This window comes from Limulus polyphemus, unplaced genomic scaffold, assembly GCF_000517525.1.
Source record: "Limulus polyphemus unplaced genomic scaffold, Limulus_polyphemus-2.1.2 Scaffold1391, whole genome shotgun sequence".
NCBI classification, from domain to species: Eukaryota; Metazoa; Arthropoda; class Merostomata; order Xiphosura; family Limulidae; genus Limulus; species Limulus polyphemus.
This window is the reverse complement of record NW_013667001.1, coordinates 267,205-278,488: the sequence shown is the minus strand read 5'-3', so window position 1 is coordinate 278,488 and position 11,284 is coordinate 267,205. Positions and strand designations below refer to the sequence as shown.

Genomic DNA, 11,284 nt, shown 5'->3' with positions numbered 1-11,284 from the left:
GTATATATATATATATATATATATATATATAGCCGATGGTGTAGCCACTATATATATAGTCACACACATACACACATGAGTGTAGTAGCCGATGGTGTAGCCACTATAATCACAAAGACATATTAGTTAATTCCAAATTAGTAACAGAATACATCGCACCCTAAAATGAAGACTCGATTATACGTTTCTCACCCTAAGTGTCGAAAACGTTGACACTGACCTATGCGTCTCACGCCCAGAGGCGTCGCCAGGTGCTTAATTAAAAGATTCGAGACTCGGGTCCGCATAGGCACGAGATTTTCATATGATATCGGTCACGGGTTTCTATGCTGATTTTTCATAACATCAAGTGGGGATTCGCGGTATTGTCAACTAGAATCGGGGCACGAGCCCCATGTGCCAGTACCTGGCGACACTTCTGCTCATATCCTTAATGCCATAAACATTGAGACTGACTTATGAGTCACTTGAAGATTTAATGATTCAAGAACTTGGCTGAAATTATCCTCTTTACTCAGATTATTTCTTGCATATTTTCTTCAAATGTGATAACATCAACGAAATATCATTCAGACGAGATCATTTCCGTGATCACCTGAGATAAACAGATAAGTGGGAACCTTAACTTCTTTGTTTCTATATACTTTATCACCAAATTGCACTGATTATCCGACTTGTCAGTATTTGCACTAAGAGACATAAAATACTAAACTGTAATCGAACATCTTCTCTTGATTTAGGTTTTTACTTATTGTACTTTCGAATTGTAAGCAAACAATTCAAAGATAAGTTTTGTTTTGTTCAATTTATTAAGCATTTTGATACTTTTTTTATCACCTAAACCATGTACTTTTCATAACATATTTACATAAATAATAATAATGCCTTGTAATGTTTAATGTTTAACCGAATAATAATTTTGAATGTTATTATTGTTGTAAACTACTTTTTTCAGCCTCCCTTGTGTAATCAGCTTGTCAAATGTCCAGTCATATTACAAACGGTACGCGAATATGTTTTTGTTGAAACTTACCTATCAAACCTGCTAAACTTGATCTTGAGCAAATGCTGGAAACGCTGCTTAAATAAATATTCTTTAAAACTATAAGTCGATGTCAAAACCATTAAAACATTTTTTTTTTTATGAAAGCCTTAAGTTCTCAACGTCACGCAGATTCTTCTAGTAAACGGTGTTCTGTATTCTAGAATACATTTATACAGTTCTGATGAAATCTAGAGTGTATTGATACAATTGCATCCAAGTCTGCAGTACATTGGCCAGTATTTTACTGCAATATACAGTGTACTAGCTTGTGTTACGTTGAAGCCTGGAATCCACAAGACAGAACTGTGCTGTACTATTGTATTTGTTGGAGTTTTAATCTAAGTCTAATGTGGACTATACCCCGACTTTAAACGCTAAAATGCACTAAATGGTATTCTGCTTAAGCTTAAAGTCTAGTAGTCATATTCTGCCAAAGCTTAGCTCTACTGAAGTCTGAAGCCTACGAGCTAGGATCTTGCTGAAGTGGAGGGACTATTAGATTGGGTTTAGATGAGGGTTAACATCCGACAAGGGGGTCTACTGATTTTACACTTACTTGAACTTCCAGTTTTCTGTAGGCTCTGTGATACTGTATAACGTTGTCCCATACCACGGAATGTAGCTTCGAGAATTTAATCAATTTTAATTTATAAACAATTTATACATATTAGTTTTGAATATTAACAAAAATGTTTTCCTGTAAAGGAGACATGCACGTTTTATACTCTTATAGTAGAGCAAATCTTAACTGTAGAAGTATGAGAAAGTTCGACAATTTTACAATAACCATCTTATTGGCACTTTCATGGAGATTTGAAATTCTTCAATTGTAGTAAACTACAAATGTAAAGTCATCCCAGTTTTACAAACCTTTTTCGACTGTATGGTAAATGAAAATTTTATACATCATTCATAAATACTAAACCAAAGACAGTAAGTAGTTTTACAAGACTGCATCATACATCTTTTATCATGATAACCCACATTTCTATGATACTGTTAAAAATACTCCTGTTATCTGAAAAAAAACAAAAAACATAGGTTTTACAAGCAAACACTTGATCTTTAGTCATCAAATAAACATTGAACACAGAATTTGGTAGCATGAATAATATATCATTAAGTTGATATTAATTATAATTAATATTATATTACTGTAAACACCCAAAGTAGGCTAATTATTTACCGAGTATTCATAAAACGTTTCGACCCTCTATATCAACACAAGGTAAATATTCGATAGTCACGGGATCATAATTCATATTTGGCTAGTCAGTCAACATTTCAATTTTAACACACTCGACACAAATAATTCCTTTCCCTTTCATAAATTCGGTATTTTCTTTTGTTATAAGAAGCCATAGCTTCTAGGTTTACTTAGCTGCTAAGACAAGATGAACATGAAAATATCTTACCTTTCTCGTGTATTAACCGTAGACTAGTATCACCATAACGTTGGAAAATATCATCAAGGAAGTCATTCACAGATTCACCAACATCAATACAGTCACCTAGTGAGAGTTTTGTTAATTAATTGGTTTAAAAGGTTGATGCCAAAAGTGATTGATTTCCTTTCAACAAACGTAAAAATATGATCACTAGTCGATACTACACAGCAACATTATTTATTAGCCGATATCACATGTTATGAACTATTTTCCGTAACGACCTTAATCCCAATTAGTTCAGGGTCGGCCGGTAATTTTCGAAGACAAGAATTTTTACATCTGGGTGGCCGGCCCAGACGGCAACCATATATGACGAGTATATTCGGTGACGAGAATTCAAACTCGTGCCCTTCAACTTACGAATCGAACGCCCTAACCATTAGGCCATGCCAGGTACGTATCACATATTATAAATGATCATTAATTATTGTTATCGCAAACCAAAAATGGTTAGCTGTCACTACCGTTGAAATAATAAATATCTGTTGCAAAGTCAAATAAACACATCATCTTCACAAAAACTGTTTCTGTAGTAACTTCTATTACAAACGAACACTTTTTTGTTTGCCTCAATCATACCACTGAATGATAATTACCTGCTATAAAAAAAAATCACGTTAGTGGAAACTATTATATGAAAACAGTGGTAATTTCCTTCTGGCACCAATAACAATGATTTACTGTTATCATGAATAAATTATAAAGGCAGAGATCAATCTTATGCGAAAAATGACTATTTGCTGTGATCAGTTTTAATCACTTGCATCTGCAGAATAACAAATTTTGTACATCACTGACAGCGACCTCTTCCTGTTCAGGTACTATCTGTATTTAATTTCTGCTATCAACAATGGTAACTTATATAACGCAAAACTAGAGTAATTATTTGTTACTTTCAGTATAAACATATATACTGTGTGACATTACACATTACGTGTGGCTAGTTTCTTCCATTTCGTAACAACAATAAGAAATTACTGCTGTTGCACAACAAACGTGAAACTACCAAACAGTGTGATATTACACATAATGTGTGGCTAGTTTCTAATGTTTCGTAACAACAGTAAGAATTTACTGTTGTTGCCCACCCACAAACGTTGAAAGTTCAACTATCACACAGCTTAAATTTAAATAAACGTGACTAATTTGTTGAACTTTGTGCTAATAATGTAAAATGGCTGTTGCTGCAGACCAGAAATGTTTAACTGTTGCCATTATACATACATCAACAATAATTACTTCTTTTTTTTCGAACACAAATACAGGTTTCTAGTAAGAAAGGTGCTCTATATGTTACAAGCTGCTGCCGACAATGGATCTGGTTAAAACCATTATCAGTTTAATTTTAACGTAATATTAACACCTGCTAAACAATCAATGGATCGTGTTTTGCCAGCTTAGGCGTTATACACAACGAAACTTTGTGGCTTATAAACAACTGATGTAAACAGTTTTCCAAGCGAGACTTTGTATGTTGTAATCCAGCCGGCTTGATGAAATACACTTATACACCCTTCTTACAGGAAACCTGTACTTGACCAGAGAAACGTAGTGAAAATTTGTAGTTATATTGTAACATGACCCTAGACCAGGAAACTAATAATGGTTCGTCAGCATAGGCATTATATATCATAGTTTCCTTAATACATGTTTGTTCATACTTGTTTGTTTCTTGTTGATGTTGTTTTATTTCTTGTTACACCCTGTTATGAAACACCAATAACGATCACTTTATGCTACTATGTCCCAGATATTTCATACTGCCGGTCAAATGCAGTGATTAATAGCACTTTCGTCATGAAAACTGCAACTGTTTCTGGTTTTGTGTCTCGCCATGCGTGACTCTGCATTATGCCTTCCACTTAATATAAGCTGATTTGCTTATATCAGCGTTAGCTATCACTTAACATTAGGTTCTACCTTTAATCATCAACAAGTCACTGTCCTAACAAATACCAGTGGCTACTTTATCAGTTTTATTTAGCATCCACTAACAATGATATCTCAGACCTACAAGAGTCTTCGTCCGCTATCGCATTCAAAGTGTAACCAACTTAGCAACGATCACAAAATAAAATAATGTTTCCTAATCTCACACGCTAACAATGGTTATTTACAACTGAACAATAAATCAGTAGATAACAACTCGTTGATTTCTGCTCTGAGACAGAAGACATGGCAGTAATCAGCAGAAAGTTTCATCTCTTAGGAACCTACGTTTGTGAGATAAATAGTTTAGCTGCTACAGGCACAGTCTACCACGCAAGATTTGGAATTTAACAAATGACATCAAGTGCAGTAACTTGTAACAGAGAAAAAAAAACTAATGTGAAAAACGATTTTCACATATTTCTTGTTTTAAATTCATATTGAGGTAATTGAAAATGTAAAAAAATAAAAATATTTTCAGTCAAATGTGATTTAAAAACAAATTGAAAGTGGTCATTTTTTTCTCTCTCAAATACCAAAAACATCAAATCATATTTATTACATACCAATAACGTTATCTAAAAGCTATTAAAATACTAATAATAACATTTCTATTTCACCTGGTCACAACATCCCTTATCAGTTACCACAACAATGTGACCACTTGCTACCCTTGACACCAACATTGACCTTTGAACCTATCACAGACCAATAATAATCACTAAAAGTCCTCATAAGACAACATTAACTTTCAATTTGTATGGCGATTAACACATTCGCTGGCAAGTTCTATTCTGTTAACATAGTAAATATGAAGAAAAACATAATAATAACAATATTGAACATTCTTTGAGCAATGAATTCCTAACCGGCCCTCATCAGGCAAGTTAGATTGCAATATTCAAAGATTTTGTGAAATTATATCAATATAACTTGCTAAATGGATATTAAGTTGCATGGTGCCCAGCTGGTTGCAGATTTCCTGTATCACTCGCTCGAGTGTACAAAACTTATTCATTATTTTGAATTATCAGAAATGAATAAACATTTCTCCTATTTCGGGTTTCCTTCAGACAAACAACTTAACTTTGATGATCACACAATGATTAGAATCAGTGATAGCATTAAGAATGGGGTAAAACAGGACCAGTGATATTGCGTAAAATTTCTCGTTTTAGGGTTGACTGTTATTAGTCTAAGTATCCTTACCTTCAATCATGTGTTTTATTAAAACTCCGGAAAGGTCTTCCAGCCTATTTACATCCAGTCCTTCCTCAATGCTATTTGGAGTACCAATTTCTTCCAGCAAGGTTTCCGCGCTAAAGCACTGGTGAAAATAAATGTTTTTTAGTATGCTCAAAACAAATAGGTGTCATCATTTTAAGTACAATAAGCGTTTTTTTGTGTTTTAAGTTGAATATCTGAAAGGCCATTTTAGTCTAGGAAAAACAAAATCACCAATGGTAAGAAATGAACTTAAAACAAACAACACTTTTCTAATGAAATAAGTAAAACAATTAGGAAACATTGTTATTAGTTGTATCACCAGAGACAAAACATACAAACAATATAAACAACGAATTATTAATGTTTGGTATATCATGTATATAATACCACCGGGAAAAAAACAGAAAATTACATTCAGTTACATAAAACATAGGCGCAATACTTGTTGTTGTCATTTTTTGTTAGTGTACAGTTATACGAAGTTTAATTCCAGTCTCTATTCTCTAGGAATGTTTAGTTTAGATGCAGCATGTTGTTAAAAACTTGTAGAAAAAAGAATATAATACTTTCAAACATAAAACTGTGACTAGAGTACAATAGTTAAATGTAATAGGATAATAGGCAATATCAAATTAGTGGCGAGTAAGTTTCAAATAAGCAATTTTCAACAAATTATTTCAGAACTTCACATTTTTTAGTCCAGTTCGGCCCCCCAGTAGCACAGCGGTATGTCTGCGGACTTACAACACTAGAATCCGGGTTTCGATACCCGTGGTGGGCAGAGCACAGATAGCCCATTGTGTAGCTTTGTGTTTAATTACAAACAATACAATAATACATCCAGTTCGAGCACATATGAGTTCATTTGTGCCAAAACCTAAACTAGATAAATAGCTTCATGAACTTAATAACTATTCCCACGTCAAATTTGTTTGTTTTTCGTTTCCTTGGCTGTACCTGGTACGTATATAGTTCTTCAATCAGAATACATCTGCAACGTTCTGTTGACACGTTCCAAATACATATGTAAATATGAATACTGATATTAAATCAACAAACATTCTGATGACATCAAGCATCTTGTTTCTAGTATAAAGAATGTCATCTCGACGAATATTAAATTTAACCTCGCATAGTTAGCAGTACATTAATGATGAGGTTATATCGACTATTACAGAACTGTTAAAAAGTTACGCCATCACACGTAAAGTTGTAAAACGTACCATCACAAAAGTTCCATGCGTTGTCCACTGACTAAACAAACAACAAAACGCAGGTCCACACAATGAACTAATCGCAATATTTTAGCAGATGAGACGACATATTCAGAAAACTCTCAATATTACTGCCAAATCCAGACTCGTTCGTCTAAAGTGACCAGTGAGTACTATACTTCCTTGTTCCACGTGATGGCTTACCCTTAAGATTGTGATGATTGGCATAGGAGCTATAGTCTGTCTATAGACTTCAGCGACATCCAGTTTCCTGCATTACAGTTAACCGTACTTTATAAGAATTATTTGTATATGTTAATTAGATTAATACAGTAATTAGTGTGCAGTAGTGGATACGAACTGTGAAGCCACAAGCGACATGATTAGCACCTACATATCTAGTTCATGGTGTATTCCCGGTCATTGAACAACAAGTTTATCACTGACAGCCATTTCAGTAAAGGATATTCGAAGAGTGATATTGCTACATGGTATAGAGCCAAAGGATATAGTATTACAAACAAGGGAAATTCCATTTTTCTCCATGGAAGTGGGAAAATTTGCACAACCTAACTCCAGAACAACTTCTCCATCTTTTAAATGAAAGTTACAGTCACGGAAGAAATCCTTCTAATCCAACAAAGGCATGGAAATTAAGCTGAATATGTCTTCTGGTACCATTAGCAAGAAGTGAACAAGAATGCGAAGCTTAATAAGACGCATACCCCAAAAGTTCACAATTTCCAAGCCACACCTTGAAAACAACGACTGTATTCACACGAATAAGCTGGAATTACAACAGCACAATTGAACCAAATAATCATCAAGTCTTCCAGTTCTACTTCAACAAACTTTGTGCTTTCGATCTGCTTAAACATGGTCGTGGGAGTTCAGGTCCACTTTCAGGAGGGTTTGTGGAAAGTTTGTCAAAATGTGTGGTCCAATAATGACCATGCCATCCTTCGCAGAGGCTTATTACGATAGACATTGAAGTATTGGACAACACTGCTGATAACAGACATCAGACTGAGCACAGTCAACAGTGGAACCTATTTTTTTTATAAAGTGTAATTAACAGTCAATAGAGAGTGTGCTACCCCACAGTCTTGTACTCTAATTAAAGACATGGACGATGAATTAAATACCAAATATGTGGATTCGCTTACAACAAATCTAGAGGTTTGCGTCTACGAGAAGTAATTTTTTGAAATGCTTAGACAATTAGAACATCAATGTTACTAACAATAATTAATTTGATTAGGCAGCGAGCTAATTTTCTGGTAACATATTCAATTGGCCGACTATGACATGCAGCTTTCGACTTTTAAAAGCCCAACGGAATAGTGCATGATGAAATTCAGATAAATATTCAGTGGGGTAGGGGGGAGGAGTATGGTCCATTACTAATTTAAGGTCTTCTGTTCACATTCTTTAATAAGTGTACTGAAATTAGAATTAGTTTTGCATGTAGTAGATGTCTGAGAGTAGAACAATGACAATGCATTATTGTTCGTATTAAGTTAATGGTTGCATAACGAAACAGATGCAAATAGTAGACACAATGTAACCAGTGCATCAATACAAAACAAAGGCCAAAATGTGGCCATCTTTCTATTCTGAATTTAAAAGATCTTCTTTGTACTTCATTTTTTTATGCCTGCACACGTCCAGCTCCATATTGTTACTGGTGTAAACTTCACAAAAGTTTATTTTCAAAATCCAATTGTTCCAAAACTCAACCAAAACTACCTTTTTTTTTTATTAGCATTTTACCTAAGTGAGGATTTTTCTTTTTTTTTGCCACTTATACTCTGGAACAGATAAGCAACTTTTTTAGAGATTATGTGAGCTGATAATGACATTAATGTTTTACACAAGTTCGTACTTCTTTTTTTCTTTTTTCTTTAATCAACAAAGGGAGTTGACCTACAAAATCAATGGCGAGTTATTATACAATAGATTCTCTGTATACCATAAAAAGATTATTAGACTTTCACCGGCATTTTAACTGCAGAAACAGATAAAGAACACTTGTTGCGCCAGATAAAAGGCTAAATAAGAATTGCAGAAACTTTCAGCTTGCAATAAATTACGCCTTACGATGGCAGGCCAAGTGATTATTAAAACGTTATCATAAACAGAGCATGACAGAGACTTTCCTGAGCTGACTAAGTAAAAACACATAACTCTTGGATAAAAGTTACTCCTTTCTTATTAAAATGATGTTAAACGGATCAAATAAACCTTAAATCCCAAGAAACGAGAGTTAAATTTATAAACAGAAATAGTAAACTGTAATTACAGCTTTCACAAAATCTACAGAATTAAACTGTTCAGTAATTATTTTCTCTGGTGCAAGTTAAAACAACGTTAAAATCCAGGGCTCGATTCTTCGTAGTGGACAGAACGCAGATATTCCATTGTGTAGTTTTGCGCTAAGAAAGCAGCAACAACGTAATTACACAAAGACCGAAACTCTAATTACAATATGAAAGTGTAGATGACGCATATATTTAGTTTTTAAAGATTTCGTTTGTTTCAGATTTTCACGCAAAGTTAAACAAGAGCTATTTGCGAATAGCCGTCCCTTATTTTAAACTGACGGCCTGGTGGTTAGGGTCGCAGATTCGAATCCCGTCACTGAGCATGCTTGCCCTTTCAACCGTAAGGGCGTTATAATGTGACGGACAATCCCACTTTTCGTCAGTGAAGAGTAGCTCTAGAGTTAGCGATGGGTAGTGTTGACTAGCTGGCTTCCCTCTAGTCTATCACTTGAAAATTCGAAAATTGAATTGCGAAATTCAACAAACAAAACAAACATTTTGAACTGATGGACTCGATGGAATGCATCTAATCAACAACACCCAGTGCCAAGTCTTAGGCCCATCTTATCTGACCGAATAGTAGGACTTGACTGTAATTCTTAGAGCACACCCACTTGCCTAGTGCCGAGCGCGTTTTGGAGGAAACGTAACGCGAAGCAAGAATCCTTGGTTTTATACTTCGGACACGCTAACCATTAGGCCACGCTCTGAAGTATTCATTTTCTCTTCTTATTGCAAGGCATCATTTTAAGGAAAAGTAAAAGAAAAAACAAATTGTTGTACCTTTCTTGTTGTTTGTTCTTATAATGTTACAGGTTCGTAATCATTCAAGTATTCCAAGTTACCTCATGGTAAACCTTGATAGTCCAACATTAGTTTTGCAATGTCCAAAATATTTGGTAGCAAACAGACAGAAAAGGCCAAGAAAATACCTCATGGAGTCGTAAACATAAAACTGGCAGTGGAATAACAAGTAGGGGACACCCTCCCACACTTTTCAATATGTCCTAATAGAAATGTCTCAAAATTACTACCAGGAAAAGCAGGAGAATGCAAAAAATTTAATCAGGAACCAAAGAACTTCCAGGGCCCTAAGGCAAATCCCGAACCCCGGCGGTAATGCGTGCGCCTGTGTCGCGCATTCCCTTGCTTTGCTCGGTCAAATAAACTTTGCTCCCCTTCCCCCAAACAAACAAACAAACACACACACACACACACACACATACACGTTTAAATAATTTGCCTCCTACACCCCTGACTGAGATAAGACAGAAAAGTCAATTTGAAATACGTAAAATTGTTGTATACTAAAAGAAGTAAAAGAACAGCGAAGAAACGTGAAATACTTGCAGTAGTGTTATACTTGAGTTAGAAAACTTATTGTTCGCACATCTTGGGGTATTGTACAGTAGTGTTATACTTGAGTTAGAAAACTTGTTGTTCTCACATCTTGGGGTATTGTACCGTAGTGTCATACTTGAGTTACAAAACTTATTGTTCTCACATCTTGTGGTATTGTACCGTAGTGTTATACTTGAGTTAGAAAACTTATTGTTCGCACATCTTGTGGTATTGTACCGTAGTGTTATACTTGAGTTAGAAAACTTATTGTTCTCAAATCTTGGGGTATTGTACCGTAGTGTTATACTTGAGTTAGAAAACTTATTGTTCTCACATCTTGGGGTATTCTACCATAGTGTTATACTTCAGTTAGAAAACTTGTTCGTACATCTTGGGATATTGTATAGTAGTGTTATACTTAAGTTAGAAAACTTGTTCGTACATCTTGGGGTATTGTACAGTACTAAGGATTGAGTCAATTCAAAAATATCATGTATATCACCACAATTCCAAGTCTTATTTCAGGGTTGAACAACGAGCGAACTTTTACAGAGTCATGGATATTCCACGAAACTGGTTTTACGCAGGGAAACAGGTTTGAACATTATTTCTTTAAACAGAAGCTGATTAAAAAAGGTAGTAGCACCTGAAAAATTACTAATTTCATATGTCTTGGATTTTATGTTTTGACATTTTGTGTGTGTGTGTGTGTGTGTGTGTGTGTGTGTGTGTGTGTGTGTGTGTGTGTGTGTAGTA

General features: G+C 34.8%; 1 protein-coding gene across 1 annotated transcript in view; it reads right to left on the bottom strand.

Moving 5' to 3' along the window:
• Positions 1-11,284, bottom strand: part of LOC111086750 — a gene marked incomplete at its 3' end in the record, with an annotated part of 34,668 nt that overhangs the window by 4,784 nt on the left and 18,600 nt on the right. The window contains exons 3-4 of the mRNA XM_022390855.1: positions 5,632-5,749; positions 2,461-2,556 (exon numbers count right to left, since the gene is read on the bottom strand). Of these exons, the coding sequence (XP_022246563.1) occupies positions 2,461-2,556; positions 5,632-5,749 (214 nt within the window). The remainder of the gene's footprint in view (positions 1-2,460; positions 2,557-5,631; positions 5,750-11,284) is intronic.